Source organism: Vombatus ursinus, unplaced genomic scaffold (genome assembly GCF_900497805.2).
Source record: "Vombatus ursinus unplaced genomic scaffold, bare-nosed wombat genome assembly UNPS02014772.1, whole genome shotgun sequence".
Lineage (NCBI taxonomy): Eukaryota > Metazoa > Chordata > Mammalia > Diprotodontia > Vombatidae > Vombatus > Vombatus ursinus.
Window position 1 is genome coordinate 23,057,873 of NW_020954550.1, and position 19,637 is coordinate 23,077,509.

At 37.8% G+C, this 19,637-nt stretch overlaps 1 protein-coding gene across 8 annotated transcripts in view; it reads left to right on the top strand.

Annotated features, from left to right (window-relative positions):
* ARL15 (ADP ribosylation factor like GTPase 15) overlaps positions 1 to 19,637 on the top strand; it is a 483,734-nt gene that overhangs the window by 56,606 nt on the left and 407,491 nt on the right. Inside the window, exon 1 of one of the 8 annotated variants that reach the window (XM_027863582.1) lies at positions 4,598 to 4,802. The exons of 5 other annotated variants lie outside the window; for them this stretch is intronic. In XM_027863582.1, the coding sequence (XP_027719383.1) occupies positions 4,739 to 4,802 (64 nt within the window). In that variant the 5' untranslated portion in view covers positions 4,598 to 4,738. Of the gene's footprint in view, positions 1 to 4,597; positions 4,803 to 19,637 lie in introns of those variants that run through there. 2 more of the 8 variants (XM_027863583.1, XM_027863575.1) reach the window with 2 other exon arrangements.

Here is a 19,637-nt window from a genome sequence, read left to right on the forward strand (position 1 = left end):
AGTTATTTTTCTTTGCAATGCAGTTGTTCTCATGGAAAAATTGTTCTCCAGATTTCTTTCTCTTCATTCTACCAGTTCATATTCTTTAGGACTCTTTGAAATCATCTCATTGTTTCTTCAAGTGCAGTAGGATTCCAGTAAACCAAAAGGAAGAAATCATAGTTTATTCAGACATTCCCCTGTTTGCTGAGAGGCAGTTGAAGACATCCCCTTAGTTTCTAGTTATTTATTTTTTTAAAAATCCCTTTTTTCATCCTCTCTTCAGGATCAAGTTTATTGTTCCTGCATCTGTTCCTACAAAGGTATTATCTTTCTTAAACAGCCTCCTCCCCACATCTTCACTTATTATTTGGTGTATTTCTACGCCACACAATTTGTGTGTTTGTTTAGCTCTCCTTTGCAAGCCTTAAAGCACTATGTAAATGTTAGCTATTATTTTTTTTCACAGAAGGATTTTTCTCCCTGGTTCTCATTTATGCAGTGCTAACTTTGGCTCCCATGCTTTTACTATTGTCCTGCCCTTCCGGTATTAATTGGGTTCATCTTGCTGCCGCTGCCTATATCGCCATTACTTCCTTCCACATGGAAACATTGAGTTAGGTAACGAGCTCATCTGCATCTTTCTATGGGTTTTATAGTCCCTAAACATACTTTATCCCAGCAGGCCCTCTTATCTTTTTTAATCACATGCTTATTTTTTCTTTTATCTGAGCTATGGGAGAAAACCGTGTAGGAAAACTTTTTTTCATTCTGCCTTGTTTTATGGAAACACTGTAACTCTTATGTTGTGAACACTATTAAGAGCATAACTAGGACATATGAGAGCGCCATTCATTTTTGGTTTTTTATTTGAGGTAGGTTGAACACATAAAGCTAATTAGGGTTGGGGTATGTTGAAATTCATGATGGTATAAGTTTTGTTATCTTTGAAAATTCATCTTGAACCCTTATCCTGTGATTAACATCAACAAAAAAACCTCACTGGTCACTTTTAGTTTGGGCCAATCAGTGTCCAACTGCCCTGCCAGGAAGGGATCTTCTCAGGATCACACAGGGTTGGTCCCTGGAGATAGGGATCTCCTTCAGACCCTCTCTTCCAAAGGGTAGGCCAGCTCAACCCCAGTGTCCCAGAGCCTGAGGTTGCATCAACCAGGCAGGCAAACCAGAACCACCCTATTGGTCACCTACTACCTCTCCTCAGACCCAATAGAATCAGCACCACCCTCCCCCTCAAAAAAAACCATAACTAAAAAAAACCCCAAAAAACTGCACATCTAGGACAACCAGGCCCTTCCTTCTGCCCTGCAACATTCTGTATGTATCTTTTCCCACTTTTAGAATGGGAGCCCTTTTAGGGTAAGGACTCTTGGTTTTCTGTTTGTAACCCCAGTGCGTATCACAGAATTTGCACAAGGTTTGAGGGATTTGGAACATGCTTAAAAACATTTTATTTATCTTTGCAACTACCTTGGGAAGTAGATGCTATTGTTATTACCCCCATTTTACAAATGAAGAAACTGAGGCAGGTGGTGAGTTAAGTGACTTGCCAAGATCATTTGCTTGGTCTGGTTAAGTTTCTCTGGTAAGTTTCTGGGGTCAAATTTGAACTCAGAGCTTCCTGACTCCAAGTCTAACATTGTGTCCACTGTGCCACCTAGCTGCCTGTGTGTATAAGTACAAAGAATCATTGGGGCAAATTCCCAAGGGGTGGGGGGAGAGGTCTCAATTCCCTCCTGATTTTAAATTGAGGAGCATTTCCCTTTCCTTTTAAAAAGACCTAGGGAAAGTCTTTTAGACTGGATTATTTTCTCAATTATAAACACATATCATTGTTCTAATAAATGCTGAAGTTAACTCCCATGGTACTTTATTTGACCTCCTTTGTATTGCCTATCATAGTCTAAGTTGTTGCAGTTGTTTATGTCTATGTCTTATTCCTCTGTTAGATCATAAATGCTTAGATGGCAAAGATTTTTATTTTTGTATCTCCCTTGTTGTTGTTCAGTCATTCTTCAGTTGTGTTCAACTCTTTGTGACCGCATTTGGGGTTTTCTTGGCAGAGATACTGGAGTGGTTTGCCATTTCCTTCTCCAGACCATTTTACAGATGAGGAAACTGAGGCAAACAAGGTTAAATGACTTGCCCAGGGTCACACAGTTAAGAAGGGTGTGAAGCCAGACTTGAACTCAGGAATTTGAGTTTTTCTGGCTCCAGATCCAGCACTCTGTCCACTGTGCCATTTACCTGCCTTGTATCTCTTAGCCCCTGGCATAATGTCTTACACCTAAATAAGTAGATACCCAAGTGTTTGTTGAGTTGAATCAAATAAGACTCAGTGTGACAAAACCATATTTGTGTGGTGTGCAGTTCCAATCTTTGTAGAACAGCAGGACTGATGTCATTGTACTACTGTCTCCATCCCATCTCCTCCTGAAGCTTCTGTGAAGGCTTGGGCAAAGCATTTTTTTTTTTAGGCAATTGCGGTTAAGTGACTTGCTAGAATCACACAGCTAGTGAGTGTTATGTGTCTGAGGCCGGATTTGAACTCAGGTCTTCCTGACTTCAGGGCCGGTGCTCTATCCACTGTGCCACCTTGGGTAAAGCATTTCATTGGACAATCTGTCTCCTTATCTCTAAAATGGGAATAATGTGGGAAACACAGCTTAACATAACCTACACATCTATTTGATTTCATTTTCCTACTCCACGGTAGAAATGTGAAGTCATACATAGGTTCTAGTCTAGATTTTGTCAGTAATTAGCTTTGTGACCTTGGGCAAATCCATTAAAGTCTGTTCGCTTCAGTTTCTTCATCTGTAGAATTAGTGACCATCTCCTTACTCAAGAACTCTGGTTCTGAAATGAGGATGTTCGTTTAGAAAGGAAAAAAATGACTTCAAACATATGGCTTGGGTTCCGTTAAGCTCCTGAATCTTCTGTGTTTATGACTGTTTACAGTAAGAACGGATAATCAGATTGATAACTGTCATCTAGAATGATCATAATTAGGGAATGTGTTGATATATTTTATGTCTTTTTAACAAATATTCTATTGTTTTTTTTTTCAATGCCACAGTCATTTTCTAATAACTACCCCCTGTATGGAAGCTTCCCTTGTGGAGGACAGCAACAGGTGGTGGTTGTTAGAGTTTGTCCTCCAAGAGAACCAATGACATCAGGAGAGTGATGTCTGGACTTGCAAGTGAATCGGATTTAAGTGAAGCAGGCCTGTGCAAAGTTATCAGCCTCACTATCTCCTCTAGAGTCATTGGAGCCCAGTGGCAAGACATAGGTCAGGACGACTGGTGATGGCCCAGGGTGCAGTGCAGACCTTGGCTTTTTTTAAGCCAAGGTCTTTCCAAAGTCTCAGTTTGTCTGAGGCAAAGCCCATTCAGTAATTAAAGGCTAGGTGAGAAATGAGGGAAAAGATGGCCTAGTTTACCTTTGTAAAAGACTCAGTCTGGGAGGGGAAGACCCTCAGAGTTGGGATGGAATCAAGGGCATGGTTATTGGGATTCTTCTTAGGGTAACTTCATTTAAGAGCTTGGAGTAAAGGAGAAAAGAGTGGGGAAGGAAGTATTACATCAATTGGGTTTGCAGTATATCAAAGGGGAGAAGAGGGAGTTCATTGGGTTTGGTTTTGGTAAAGTATGAGGTGAAGTCCTCAATTGAGACTGTGGAGGAATAGGAGGTTTGAGGAGAGAAGAGGAAGTTTGTAGTAATTTTTTTTTTAGGCAATTGGGGTTAAGTGACTCGCCCAGGGTCACACATTTAGTAAGTGTCAAGTGTTTGGTCTGAGGTCATATTTGAATTCGGGTCCTCCCGACTTCAGTGCCAGTGCTCCATCCACTGCACCATCTAGCTGCACCCTATAATAACTTTTGAGGAGTAGGATAAAGAATCAAAGGATTTCTTTGCCACAGTGAGGGTCCAGCAGATGTTGGATATTAAAAGTCTGTAGTCTGCCCTGTAGGCTTAGTTACAGTACTTCCTCCCCTTCTGTTTAGTGGCATGTGTGGAGACGAGGAAGAGGTGGCAGACAGGGAGCGTAACCCAGGCTTGGAGTCTGGGCAAGGCATGAGAAGTACAGCATGAGAGGATTTGAACCTAGAAGATTGAGTGGAATTGAATTGGTTCAGACTGAATTTAGTTGAGATTGGGAAGGGAGGAAAGTGAAGTAACAACTGGGGTCATGGCCTGAAAAAGTACTGAGGAGCGGAGGGTTAGGAGGTCATGTTGAGTACTGAGAATAGTTTTTATGTGAGGGCAAGGGATAGAAAGATTTGGAGTGATGGATTATGATTAGATAAAGGAGTTGATAAGTTTTTGATTATAAAGGTAGAAGACTTGTGGGTGGTAACATGTCAAAGGTGTGTCCATTCTTGTGTGTGGCTGAGGTACAGTAGAGAAGTAGGTCATGGGATTTGAGGAGATAGAAGAATTGGAAAGTTAAGGTTTTTGAGGAAGCATAAACATGTATGTTGAAGGAGATGAAGACTGGGAGCCAGGTGTTAAGCCCCTGGAGAAATGAGGGAGAAGAATGTGGGAGCATAACCTGAAAGACCTGATCTGTACTAGGTGATGAATTTAGATTGTGTGAACTTCAAAGGACGGAGATTGCTAAAGGATACACTGCTGAGTGATGGTTACAAAGAGAGAGTCTTGGAAGTGACAGTGGGGAGTAAAGAGTATGCCCCCTCCAGTACTAGGGTGATAAAAGGGTTATGAGAGAAGATGAATGAGTGCTGAAGAAGATGGCCAGGGGGAACCAATTCTCTGTAAATCCCAGAGGATGAAAAGAGGTGAGATTATGAGGTACAGAATAAGTGGAAGGGTGTTAAACTTGGAATGGAAATTCCAGAAGGCGTAATAGAAGAGGTGAAGACCACTGGAGTGGGACGTGGGAGAGGGCTACGATTCAGGAGGATGGCAAGGAGAGAATTTGAGGGGGGCCACTTACTCTTAGCAGTCTGTGGTCTAGTCTAACCTGAATTTGGAGAGTCACAGCTGGTAGGAGTTTGCTAACCATTGGGAAGGAGCAGGGGGTGGGGTGGGAGCAGTTCTGCTGAAAATCTTTTGACTCAAAATCTCATCCTATTTTTACTGCGTATTTTCTTCTCTGAATGATGGTTTTATCTGCTTCTTAACTAGCATATCAACATAGAAGAGATCTAACAGGCTCCTGGAAATTTAGGAAATCTTTAAAAGATCATTCTAACCTTTTAATATAGTAATTCCTACCATGCAACTCTGCTTGAATATAGATAAACTGTTAACCTGTTGTTACATCAAGTATATCCTTAACTGTAGCTTGTAAGCCTAAACGGTTCTAATTTTCTCTTGTGGTTTGGAAAATAACTTTATTGGTTTTGACTTTCATGTGTTTATGTTTTGATTTGGAAGTGGTTTATTTTTGTGGTTCTCCCCTTCTGCTGTCATGGAGAGGAGGAATGCTATTGGGTGCTTAGAGTGTGTACCCTGGGATGGCTGCTGTCCTAGCTTTGTGATCCCTCCTGTTAGGCTGACCAACCCTAGTGACCTCTAAGGATATGGTACAAAGTTTATCTTTGAGATTAAGCTTGTGGTCAGTCTGGATGGAAAGGGGTTCATTTAGAGACTTGGCTTTTGTTTTCTGCCTGAGCAGTTACTCAGTGAAACTCTATGGAAAGTGTCTGTTAAGTCCAGGGAGTGTTGGTGCCATGTACTTTCCAATAAGAAGTATTTCCTCCTTATTGAGACAAAATAAGTCTCTGAGACCACTTATTGCTCTTCTGCAACAGAAAGAGCTTGAAGAAATGAGCTGTTTAGATTAGATATAATAGTATAATGGGACATCTGTGCTGTAAAGGAGAAAAACTGTCTTAAAACACTACATTACTATTTCCTTTGCCTGGAATGATACTAAAAAACTTTTAGCTCTTAGAACATTTAATCTTCAGGTTATCAGCCAAACTTCTTAAATTAGGTTAGTTAAAACTTTATTATCTGATGTCTGTTCGGCTTTACCAGAGCTACCAGTTCTCTGAGAATCAATCTGATCCACTGAAGCCCTGATTTGATGTAATATTCATGTAGGAAAAAAATCAGTCAATATTTTACTTGAAAGTTTGCATTTTATTACGGGCCTGGCCTATATATTAGCTACCACCTCCATAAATCATCTAGTCCTGATTTTAAAATAGTTGGGAGCTTTGAGATAGGGCTAGGCAAGGTCTCCTTTGAAAAGATTGAAAGGCTGAATCAACAGTTATAATAGTTGGCTGTTAAATATTTTTTGCAAAAGTTCAGTTGCTTTCTTTAGGCTGATTAAGTGAGCAAAAGGCACTCCCAGTGAGAAGAAATTGATGTAGTAATTTAATTTAGAAATCCAAAGGTCTGTTGAGTCTGTTGATTTTTATCTTTTTGGCTTCAGTTCAGAACATGCTCTTCTGAGTTGTTTGGCTAACACAGAAACTTTTGAAATAGGAATTTTTTTTTATTAAAGATCTGATGCAATCAGTAATTAAAATGGTATGTCATTTGTTTCTATAATTTTTTTATGCCTAATTGAGGTGTTTAAATATATCAGTTCCCCAGGCATTTGTATAAGGCTGATACAGGTGCTGAACTCATGTTTAGTATAACCAGAATGTGTGTGTGTGTGTGTGTGAAGTGGGATTGGGTCAGACTGTACCTCTGATTTTATAAAGTTCCCTCTAGCAATGCAGACCAGCAACTCATCTGTGCTTCTTAGAATTGTTTTAAACACTAAGACATTTAAATGTCTTAGCCATGGTCACATACTTAGTATGTGTCAGAAGTAGCGCTTGAAGCCAGATTTTTTGGATTCCAATACCTATCTAGTACTTCTGCTATCTTTCAGTTGTTAAATACAATTTAATTTAATAGAGGAATTAGTTAAAAACATACATAGCTGTAATTAGGCTGCTAAGCTTGTTTCTGAAGCTATTGGAAAAATAAAATCTGTTTAAGTTTGAAGCTATAATTCTTTCATTCTTCATTCTATTTCATATATATTTTTAAAACTAAATATTAAAAGAGGCAACGTAGCATAAAGGGCTGTCCTTGGAGTCAAGACCAAGATTCAGGTCCTTCCTCTGAGGCTTTTTAGCTGTGTGACCCAGGGCAAATCACTTAACCCATTAGTGTCCCAGGTAAATCTCTAAAACTATAAATTAGGAATAAGTTGCTAATCCTGAAGTTTCCCAATGGAGAAATACCATTGTTTAGTTGAGAATATTTGAGAAGCTTTGTTTCTCTATTAGAACAGCTTTCAAAGTCCATTGATTTTGAGTAAGAAAGAATAGCAAATTCTTTTTTAATTATAGGTTTTTCTTAGAAATATAATTATTCTGTTGGTTTGATAATCAGGTATTTAGTAAATTAAAGGTATTTGTCTTTTATGTTGATGCTCGATTTTTTTTTTAAAACATCTGGCTACCTTAGTTCTTTTCTTCTTTTGATATAAACTTTTTAAATACATGGAGCATGCACCTGCAGCCTTTACTTCCTGGTTGCTCATCAGTCCTCTTCTTGAACCTCTGCAGTCTAATCCTAATTCAATTGAAATTGTTTCTTAAATTTTAACAATGAGTTATGAATCAGATCCATTGGTCCTTTCTCAGTGTTTGCTTTCTTCCACCTAATCAACCAACCGACCATTTCAGATCACTCATTGCTCTTTTTATATCTCTCCAGCTGATTACATCTTCCATCTCCTAATTTTGGGTGGCCTTTAAGACTCTGATCACCTTCCCGATGTCAGGGCCTCTTCGAGAACAAAGTACAAACAACAATCTCTACTGTAAGACCCCTCCTTTTTTCCCTGTGGAGGGTTTGCTTTTAGGTATTATCTCCTTGCAAATGATTCCTGAATGTGTGCATTTGTACACTCACACACTCATATACACACAATGTCCCAAGGACACTATTGTATATCTCTAGGTTTAAACTTCAGTTCTACTTTTTTTTCTAGTTGCCTCTAGGACATCTCCATTTAGATATTCCCATTTAATTAAAAATCAGAATATCCAAAATTAAGCTCATCTCCTGCATCATGCTAAATTGACTTTTCAGTCCAACTCTCCTTTATTCCTTTAAGTGGTCCTATCCTATGTCTTCCAGGATAGAAGCCTAGACATAATCTCTGGCTTTACCTCTCTCTTCATCTGTCAAAATATCCTTCTTGCCATTTTTTTAGCCAAAGTGGTTTAGATTTTCTCATCTTATTCCATTTCTGCTGCATCTCCATTTTAGCACATCTCAAAATTACTTTAATTTATTAACATCAATCCAGTAAATTGAATTATTTAACTATTATCTTTAAATTAATTTAATTAATAAAAATAAAATTTATTGATATTTTAAATTATTTTCATTTTATTTCCCCATATAGTCTTTAAGCTACTTGAAGTTAGGTGTCCTTTCATATGCTCCTTTGTTTCTTTTTAGTTCCTCTGTAGTAGGTGCTGGAAAACATGAAGACTCATAATAATAAATAATAAATGCTTGTTGATTGACTCTGACATTCTGATACTCATTGATATACTGAATTTATTGCTGGCACTAAGAGGCCTTTACAGAGGAATTACATGAACCATTCGGTATGGAAAGCACTAAGCCCTTTTATGTTTATGGAAGAGTGCAAGTTAAAGTTTTTACTTAATTTGGAATCATGGAAAGATTTTAAGGGGAATGTGATATATATGGTTCCCCAGAGTGGGAAGAGGCACAAACCTTGGGCTGGTCTCTATGGAAGGTCAGAATGAGATAGCTTCTTCAGCATTGCAATTACAAATCCTGAACCCATGGGCAAGTAGGGTTGAGTACTTCACCCAGAACAGCACTGAGTAGTAAGCATATGGAGTATACCCAGTCCCAAGGATTCTTAGATACCCATAGATTGTTTGGCAGTACTTTAGATAAATGCAAACAGGTGGGTAATGCTGTGCCTCCACCCCTTGCCAAAGCCCCAGGTCTGGAGATCAAGCTCTGTTTGTTGGCTAAACTGAAACAGGATGCCACAGTTAAAAGCTATCAGTCCAAACTGGAGAATCATGGATTACTTTTCTTAATGTGCCAGTCTTTTTATTCTGTTGTACTCATAAAGTATATGTCTTCCTGGCTGACACTGAGCTATTTTTATGATCAGATAACTACTAAACTGTAAAGTGCCCTTTATATGGTCTAGATTTTAAAACTATTTTAAATTATATATTAAATCTACCAACTTCTAATGACTGGAATATTTTTGCCATTTTTACATATATTATCACAAATTTTTATAAGTAAAAAAGGGGATGATTTTGTGAGCAGAAGTAATGGCAACATTTGGTGGATTGACAATGGTGACCAGAAGGTTGAGAGAGTTTTAGTAATTGAAATTGGCAATGGACTAGGTATTTGACTCCAAGAGTAGAAAATAAAGATGTAGGGGATGCTGTGAATGTTCCTTAAATGACTTTTGGTCATGAAACAGTTTGCCTTTTCCTTGAAGAATACTTCTTGCTCTTTATTGTTAATGCATAGAATCTAGAGGGTGTAGTAGTTAATGTTACTTTCAGGTACTGTGTCCATTTTTAAATGTTTTACCTTTAAAATGAAAGTTTTAAACTGGATGATAAATAGTTAATATGAGATTCCTTGAACAGCTTCATCAAAATCTCTGATGAAGGATTGCTTTTTAAAAAGTTGAATTAATATCCTTTATGTTTACATTATCTTCATTTCCAAATATATCATTCTACTTCCCCTTCTTAGAGAGCCATTTCTTCTAATAAATGATAAAAAAATAAGAAACAAAGCTAAGGACCACATCACCTGAGCCTTACAATACATGCCGTGTTTCACACTCTCCTCCAATGAAGAGAGAACCATATTTACCATAGAACCATATTACTTTGGGGCCAAGCTTGGTCATTATGATGATGCAAAGTTCAGTTTCATTTTTTTGGTCATTGAATGAGCTCTGGTTCTTTTGGGTATAAATTCTGCTTCTCTCACTTAATACCTACATGACATTGGGTAACTCACTTAACCACCTGGGTCTTTCTAACGTGTTACATGAGGAGCTTGGACTAGATGGCGGGCAGAGCCAAAAACTCTTCTCCAAATCTCCATTTACAGAGGGGTCCCCAGGCCTGCCTCTTTTCATCTCCTTCCACACCATGTTCCCTTTGTGCTTCTGCCCCAAGCACCTTTCCATCCCACCCCCTTTTTCAGCTTCGTTTTATGTGTCGTCCTCTGGCATTAGACTATGAGTTGCTTGAGGGAGGGACTGTCTTTTTTTTTTCCTTCGTATTTGTATCCCTAGCACTTAGCACAGTGCCTGCTATATAGTAGGTACAAAAACTTACAGATTTACATTGTTGTGATTGTATATATTGTTTTCCATGTTTTGCTTACCTCACTTTATATTAATTCATGTTTTCTTATTTTTCTCTAGTCATCATACTCATCTTTTCTTAGAATGCAGTAATATTACATTACAGTCACATAGCAAAATTTGTTTAGTCATTTTTCGGTTGATGATTATCTACTTTATCTCCAATAATTTGCTACTACAGAAAAGTGATACTCTAAATGTTTTGGTGTATATGGAACCTTCATTTTATCTTTGAAAGAGGCTTCCTTTACCATCCTTCTATCCTCATTGTTGGGCATGGGCATGTTTCGCATGTCATGAGGCTCTAGTGCTCCTCAGGTGGTTGACTACAGCATGCTCTTTCTGGCTTTGTCTACCAGATGCTGAGCTGAAGAAACCTGGTTCTAGCAGGACTGGTTTTTCTTGACCTATTCAACATATAGTGAGATTGCTTCAGGGAAAGAAAACATGATTGAGTGACGTTTTTAGTTCCTTAATGAGTCTTCAGGAAGATGATGTAATTAGTGCAACATAGGCATTTAATAGATTTTTGTGTGTGTATGTGTGGTGGTAGGGAATGACTATATTTGTGTTTCATTGGTATAAAAAATTCCTGGGGAGTAAACTTGTTTTAACATTGCAGATCTGTACAGTTGGTTGGGGGCACCAAGACCTGAGGGTCACAAACCCAAGGGGCTCAACCCTGTCCTTACTCTAAAGCCACTTTTCTATCTGACTGTCACGTTGCCTCTCAAGCTTTAAAATCAGTCTAAAATAGAACTTTTGATCTTTATCTTGAAGTATAAAGGTTGTATTAAATGGATTGAGAATATGTTGTTTTTCTTTAAGACAATACCTTTCTATATTCTCTTAGTGCTACAGCTAGTATTTCTAGTACAATATTGAATAATAGTAGTGAAAAAATGGGCATCCATTTTTCACCCTGATCTTAATTGGGAAGGCTTCTAGCTTATCTCCATTACAGATAATACTTGCTGATGGTTTTGGATAGATAGTGCTTATCATTTCATGGAAAGCTCCATTTATTCCTATGTTGTCTAATGTTTTTAATAGGAATGGGTGCTGTAGTTTGTCAAGCTTTTTCTGCATCTGTTTAGATAATCATATGATTTCTGTTGGGTTTGTTACTGATGTGGTCAGTTATGCTGATAGTTTTCCAAATATTGAACCAGCCCTGCATTCCTAGTATAAATCCCACCTGGTCATAGTATATGATCCTGGTGGTATATTGCTGTAATCTCCTTGCTAGTATTTAAAAATTTTGCATGAATATTCATTAGGGAAATTGCTCTATAGTTTTCTTTCTCTGTTTTGGTTCTCTCTGGTTTAAGTATCAGCACCATATTTGTGTCATAAAAGGAATTTGTTAGGACTCCTTCACCTATTTTCCCCAAGTAGTTCCTATGGTATTAGAATGAATTGTTTTTTCAATATTTGGTAAAATTCACTTGTAAATCCATCTGGCCCTGGGGATTTTTTTCTTAGGGAGTTCATTGATGGCTTGTTCAATTTCTTTTTCTAAAATGGGGTTATTTAAGTATTCTATTTCCTCTCCTGTTATTCTGTGCAGTATTTCACTTAGATTGTGAGATATATTGGCATACAGTTGGGCAAAATAGCTCCTAAGTTTTGCTTTGATTTCCTCTTCATTGGTGGTGAATTCACTCTTCATTTTTGACACTAGTAATTTGATTTTCATCTTTCTTTTTTTAAATCAAATTAACCAATCATTTTTCTTGTCCCCCTCCCCTCTTACTTCTCTATAGGGTGAGTTGGATTTCTGTACTCAACTGAGTATGTATGGTATTCCTTCTTTGAGCCAAATCTAATGAAAGTAAGGTTCAAACAAGGCTCACCCCTTGCCTTTCTTTCCATTCACTGTAATATGTCTTTCACACCTCTTCATGTGATATGCATCTCCCTGCTCTTTCCCAGTACAATCTTCTTTTTTTAACCCCTTTTTTTTGTTATCCCATCAAAATCAACTTCTACCTGTACCCTCCATCTATGTGTACTCCTTTTAACTGCCCTAAAACAGTTTAACCTTCTTGAATAACTTGTTTTTTTCTTTCCTGTTTACTTTTTTATGCTTCTCTTAAGTCTTTTATTTGAAAATTGAATTTTCTGTTCGGCTCTGGTCTGTTTATCAGGAATGTTTGAAAGTCCCCTATTTCATGGAATTTCCATTCCCCCCACTTCCTCCGAAAGATTGTACTCAGTTTTGCTGGGTAGTTGATTCTTGGTTGTAATTCAAGCTCTTTTGCCTTCTGGAATATCATGTTCCAAGCCCTTTGATACTTTAATGTAGAAGCTGCTAAATCCTGTGTAATCCCTTTATATTTGAATTGTTTCTTTCTGGCTGCTTGCAGTATTTTCTCCTTGAGTTCTGGAATTTGGCTGTAATATTCCTGGTAGTTTTTGTTTTGGTATCTCTTTTGGAGGTGATAGGTAGATTCTTTCAATTACTATTTTACCTTTCCTTTCTATGTTCTCAAGCTATTTTACCACTAGATATTGCATAAACATCACCAAGCACTCAGATGACTTGGTGTATGTTTTACTATTCTGTGGTGGAACATCATCATTTTCTAAAAGAACAAGTAAAGGCTTTAGGAAATGAAGTAAGGCTAGGCCCTGATTAGTAAGAATAAAGAATCCCCTGAATTATTGGAATTTGTAGTGCTTACTTCTATTGGGCTGGAAGTATTGACTGCATTACATAATTATAATTTTGAATAGTGAGAATTTATATATATGCAACCGAGGCAGCTAGGTGGCACAGTGGATAGAACACTGGTTGTGGAGTTAGGAGGACCAGAGTTCAAATGCGGGCCCCAGACCAGACACTTACATGTACTAGCTGTGTGACCCTAGGCAAGCCACTTAACCCCAATTGCCTCGCCAAAACAAACAAACAAAAATATATATATATGCAACCACTTCAGGGGATTCATTATTTTTACTAATCAGGACCTAGATACATAGTTGTATGAAGTGTTGAACAAGGAGGTAGGTGACATTTGAATAAACTGATCCTGTTATGGTTAAGAAAATTTTTTTTGGAACATTAAAGAGTACGGAGAACTCCTGGTGTAGCTCACAGTGTTAAACACTATTTAGAGATCATTTTGATTAAAGGAGGAGGTCAGAAGCCAGACTATAGAGAGTTAAAAAGAGAGTAAGAGGAAAGCAAGTACAGGCACCTGTTGTGAATGACGGAATTTAGCTACTAAAGGCAGGAGAGATATGGGACAGTCGATAGTGGGGATGGGGGCAGCTAGGTGGTGCACTGGATAGAGCATAGTCCCCAGAGTCAGGAGGACCTGAGTTCAAATTCAGCCCCAGACACTTACTAGCTGTGTGATCCTGGGCAAGTCATTTAACCCTGATTGCCTCCAAGGGAAGAAAAAAGAATAAGTAGTAGGGATACATAGATCAAGTGAGGGTTTTCTGAGGGTAGGAGAGACATAGGCATGTTTGTAGGCAGTAGGGAGTCACCCAGTACACAGGGAGAGGTTGAAGATAAATGATAGTGTGGGGATGTTGGAGGGGGCCACCTGCTTGCTGAGATGATGTGAAAAGGGATCACTTGTACATGTAGAGGGGATGGCCTTGGCAAGGATGGTTACTGAAAGTTATCTTATCTGAGTGATGTGAGATAAGGAAGAGGGTTTAAGAGGGAACTTTTTGTGAATGAATGGCCTCAGTTTTTTTCAGGAAAATATTAGGCAAGGTTCTCAGCTGAGAGGGCAAGGTAAGGGGGAGCTTTGGGAAGTTTGAAAAAGAATAAAAAGCTTTGGAAGCAACTGTGGTGAGTGGAACGAAGTAAATTAGGGAGTTGTAAAAGGGTTGCCTTGTCTTAGTGAGATCTCAGAGATTATTCAACATAAATTTGTAGTGCACCCAGTCAGCCTGGTTTTGTGATTTTTCTCCAGCTTCATTTAGTAGCAGCAAAGTGGATGGTGAGAGTAACCCAAGGCTAAGGCTTGGCAGGGCAAGATTGGCTTAGAGTAAGGGAGCAAAAGACTAGAAAGAAGAGATCAGTGTAGAGTTGAACTAGTTTACTAGGGAGTCAAAATAGGGAAGAGAGGAGAGGAGAGTGTAGGCAATGCAGTTGTGAGGGCTTGGGGAGAAAGCAGGAGGTGAGGGATTGGAGGTCATGTTGACAGCAAATTACAGGGTTTGGGGTTGCAAAGCAGAGGGAGAGGTGAAATAACAGTTATAGATGATCTATCAGATATTTAGAGAGTTAAAGGAATTTCAGAGTTTATGAACATGGAAGAGGTGCATTTATAGGGGATTGCATAATCAAGGGTATGACCATCTCTGTATGAAACTGAGGTGGGATAGGAGAGTAGGTCATGGGAAATGAATAAGTTGAGGAACTGGGAGGTTAGTTGTTTGAGGGAGAAGAAGAGGGTGATGGTCTGATTTTTGGTCACTTTGGAGGGGAATGATGAGGTTGGAGGTTGGACTGCAAAGTATTAAGAAGAGAGTGAGAAGAAAGAAGTGAAGGCACCAATTGCAGATGTCTTTTTTTTTTTTTTTTTTTAAGGCAGTTGGGGTTAAGTGATTTGCCCAGGGTCACACAGCTAGTAAGTGTCAAGTGTTTGGTCTGAGGCCGGATTTGAACTCAGGTCTTCCTGACTTAAGGGCTGGTGCTCTATCCACTGTACCACCTGGCTGCCCCTACAGATGCCTTCTAAGGAATTTAGCCATGAAAGCAAGAAGAAATATGAGCTTGATAGGTAGCAGGGATGGATCGCTCAAAAGAATTTTTGAAGATGGGGGAGACATGGATATGTTTGTAGGAAGTAGGGAGGCAGCTAGTAGATAAAGACAGATTGAAGATAAATAATACTAGTTGTAGATAGAAAAAAATTTTGTCAAAAACTTGAAAATTTTATCTAAACTAAATCAGTACATATTTTAATATACTTGTGATTTAAGTGAGCAGTAGGGTCACAGGAGTATGTTTCCAAAGTTTCTTGGAATATGAGGTTTGGCATCAAAAAAAAGAAAAAGGACAAAGGAATTTAAGCTACTCAGAAATATACAGTAGCTGATTCAAGAGAAGATTTAGGAGGCAGTAAATGTGGAAAGTACTCAATGGTCACAGAAAAGTGTAATTGACAGTTTCTTAACAGGAAATAATTTGATAGCAGTGTGGGAGTTATTTCAGAATTCAGAAGATTTTTATGTAGTCTGATGTTTGACTATTTAAAGAAAAAATAAAAATTAATATTAAATTAGAAGAAAGGATAAGGACGAGAAGAAACCACAGTTGGAGCAGCTCCAGCCTCACCTATTTAAAGAAGCTGTGGACCCTGAAAAAGGAGAGATGAACAAAATTAAAGACAATGACTCTACCACCATTTCTCAGGTCTTAACAGCATAGAGCAATGCTTGGCAGGGAGCTGGACATCACCAGAAAACATTAGCAGGTTTGGTGGCATTGGAAGCATGAATTAGCCTCCATGTCTGAGCCCTTTGTGTGTATGTCCTGTGCATGATTCTGATCAGGTTTCCTTTTGAGTTATTTATGTATTTAGGGAAGAGTGAGTTCATGCTTAAAGTGGAGTAGTGTTCTATTTAAGTACTTTGTTTTGAAATCTTTTGTTCTTTGATTATTAACATGAAACACATTGGTGTGGAGATCATGAGCTGTAGTTTAGGGAAGTTTCTCACCTACAAAGTACCTAGACCTGGGGTCACAGCCTAAAAGGCCTGGGTTAAGCTTGTCTGGGGTGCTTCACCAGAACAAATAGGGAAAGCGAGTGAAGATCTGCGAGCTTCAGTTGCTCCCTGGGAGTTGTTAACTTTGAGAGAAGGCAATGTGGTCTGATGTTGTTTGAGGTGGTGGATTTGGGGAGGAAGATTTCTAAATCTGAAGAGCCCTAAGAGTGCCAAGATGGAAGAATGAATTTAAAGTCTGTCTGTAGCAGGCAGCAGGCAAAATTCTGCTGTCACATCACATTTATTAGAGGGGGCTGTGAGATAGGCTTCCAGTCTTCTTTACAAAAGTTTTCATTGTAATTCATAAGACAGAGAAGATCTAGTTTTATGACAGTGGGTGAACAGAATTCTGTTTATAGGAGTTAATTTTTCATCAAAGCATGTTTCACAAAGTGACTGATAACCACATTAATGGTTATATATGTTTAAAACATTCAAAGTAGATTGGTGAATGTTTTGTCCACGATGTGAGTTCTCCAGGTTGAAGTGTCTCAGTAGACTACTCTCTAAGATGGAGATAATATTTCTGTAGTACCTACTCACTGGGTTGTTGGGAAATCAAATGAAATAAAGTATGTAAAGAGCTTTCCAAACATTAAATTGCTATATTTAAAGTAGTTGTTAGGTTCATCACTTGCAATCAGGTGGAAATGGTGTAGTGGCTTGTAATAACTGTTATTTTCTCCAGTTTGATTAAATATGAACACTAATTTATATTTCTAATGAATGTGGAAAAATTTATGGCAGGGTTCTAAAAATTAGATAAGGAGTATTAATCTTAAGTTTACATCATAATTTGCCTTTGTTTTAAAATAATTTCTTTTTTTCTTCCTTCCCTCTTCCTCTTAACACCCCTCCCCACCCCTCTTTGTGTTCAGAAGTTTAAAAATGGGGTACAACAAAGGAAATGGGAAAGTGGCTGTTTTGTTGTTTTGTTTTGTAGTTGTTGAGTTTAGCAGACTATGTGATCTTTGGGTGTGAATTGCAGGATGTCGGTTCTGGCCTCCTCCCTACCAGCAGACCCCACGAAAAGGATATTCTATTAAGCTTCAGCCAGAGGAGTCTGCAAAACGTGGGATTGAGTTTTTTCAAGTTGCTAAACAGGATGCAGATATAAATAACCATTCAGTTCTAGATTTGTTGGAGCTGCTTTCTCACACACATTTTATAATGTAAAAGAAAATTATTTTTCTAAAAAAAATTAATTGGTTCCCATAAAACATCTAATAGGGAATAGTGCTAATAAGGAATTTTATTTTTCTTTTAGCATATGTAACAGAATCCAATTGCATGAAATAAGACAAAGATGAGGATGTTTAGTCAGGTGTATAATTCACAGCTATTAACAATTTCTGTGTAGCACCTATAAATTTAGTCCTACAGTGTTTTCTGCTAAGTACTCTTTACTGGTTCAGACTTTTTTTTTTCTCCTTACATATATTTTTTTCTTCTATGGAGCAATAGCCATAATTTGACTATGATGAATTCATTATTGGCCCTGGAAAACTCCATTAATTTAACTCTTGAAAATAATAATAGTGATAGCAACAGTAATAGTTAAGATACAGCTCTTTAAGGTTTACAGAGTTCTCTGCATATATGACCTCATTTGAGCCTTGTGAAAACCTTGTGAGGTAGTTGCTAAAATTATCCCCATTTTTACATATGAAGACTTATGAGACTAGGGGAGTCTAGTGACTAGTAACCTGATTTCAAGTCTTTCATTATATTCAACTGCTTCAGTTTTGGTGCTAGGTTTATTTATTTTTTTCTTACTGTTGTTTAAATACTTCTAGAACAAACAGGGTTACTTAAAAAAAAAAGGAGAGAGTATAACATTTTCTCCTGTTCATAATTTCACTTATTTATAAGTGTTCATAATTTCATTTATAGCTACTGTCAATTTCAGTTACCCTTGGAGGAGTATAAAGCCAGTAATTTTTTTTTTTAATTCATAAGTTATAGATCTTCTGCATTATCAACATTTAAAAAAAAACAACCAACCCAAAAAAAAGCAACTACCTGCTATGGTATGCCAGCTTGAATTAGTTTACAAAGATAGAGATAGTGTTATGAAAACCAACTATCTCATTGTCTTAGGTGTGAAAGAATTCATTACTTAGTACTGTACTGATTTAAGAGATCATTTAGTTCCTGGTGCAGACACTAAGAGAACAAAGCCCAAGGTCGTTCAGCTCCTGGGGCACAGAGTTAGCATTAGGATCTGGGCTTCTTCACTCCCAAGCCAGGACTGTTGAGATACTTGGAGGAAATGGGACTCAGGTCATTTGAAGTTAGACGGCAAGGAAGCATTGTTTGAAGCATTGACTTTTCCTTGTATATGGTAGTTCTTTTTCTTCTATTGGAAAATTGGGATAATGAGGTTGTCAAGTCAGGACTCCTTGTTCTTTACATACCTCACTGGTTAGAGTACAGTGTCCTATAGGACCAGTCTTCCTATGCCCCTGAAAATCGATCTTTTTTCTTGGGTCTTCTGATGATGTTTCATGTTCTTTCTGCTAAACCACACTGAACCATACGTGCTACCTTTTTGTTGTTAGACATGGGTATAAGAGATGGGACAGACATGTAACCTTTTTACCTCTAAATTAGAAACTTGTAACTTTTTTTAAATAACGTGTACTGAGAAGCAGAAGGGGCTTCTTATTACAAAGATAATTTTGAGGTAAATATTTCATTCAAGATTTTCTTTCCGTCTCTCCCCTACCCAACACCCCATGTCTAGAGCTTCCATGGTCTTACTAACTTGAGTGTGACTTTATTGACTGAAATATAATCCTGTCAAATTTTTAGAATGCCAGAAATTTCTCTAAACTCTTTTTTCAGATAATAGTACTTGATATAATGTGTTGCACATTAGAAAGATGCAAAGTATGACAGCGATTGTGTAAGATTTTTTTGAGAAGAGAGTTGGGTTTTCTTATATTACATAATGAGGCATTCAGGGAACTCTAAATTCAAATTCAGAATGTTACAAGCTTTTACTAAGTACTTAGCATGGGGAGAACTTCATGTTAATTGTTCAGGAAGATATGAAATTAAAATTAGATTTATAGATTTATAAATTTCTAGATTTCATAAGTAAGAATTACAGTTTTAGAGTGGGAAGGGACCTACTGGGTTGTCAGTTCAACCTCCTTATTTTGTTTTTTAAAATTTAATTGTTTTTCAATGGACAAAAATCTACTGTCTTTTTCATCTGACAAAAATTTCTTTTCCTGCCACTCTGCTCCCCTGACCTTTGTTGAAAAAGAAAGAAAAAAATCCTTGAAATAAATATACATATTCAAGTGAAGCATGTTCCTACATTGGCCGTTTCCAAAAAATACAGGTTAAATACAGGTTGTACCTCTGTTGTCAGGAGATGTCAACCCCCTCATTTTATAGATGAGAAAACTGAACCTAAGTTTAAAAAAATATGTATCCATGCACATATGCCTTAACTGGTGGTGTGTGTGTGTGTGTGTGTGTGTGTGTGTGTGTGTGTGTGTGTGTG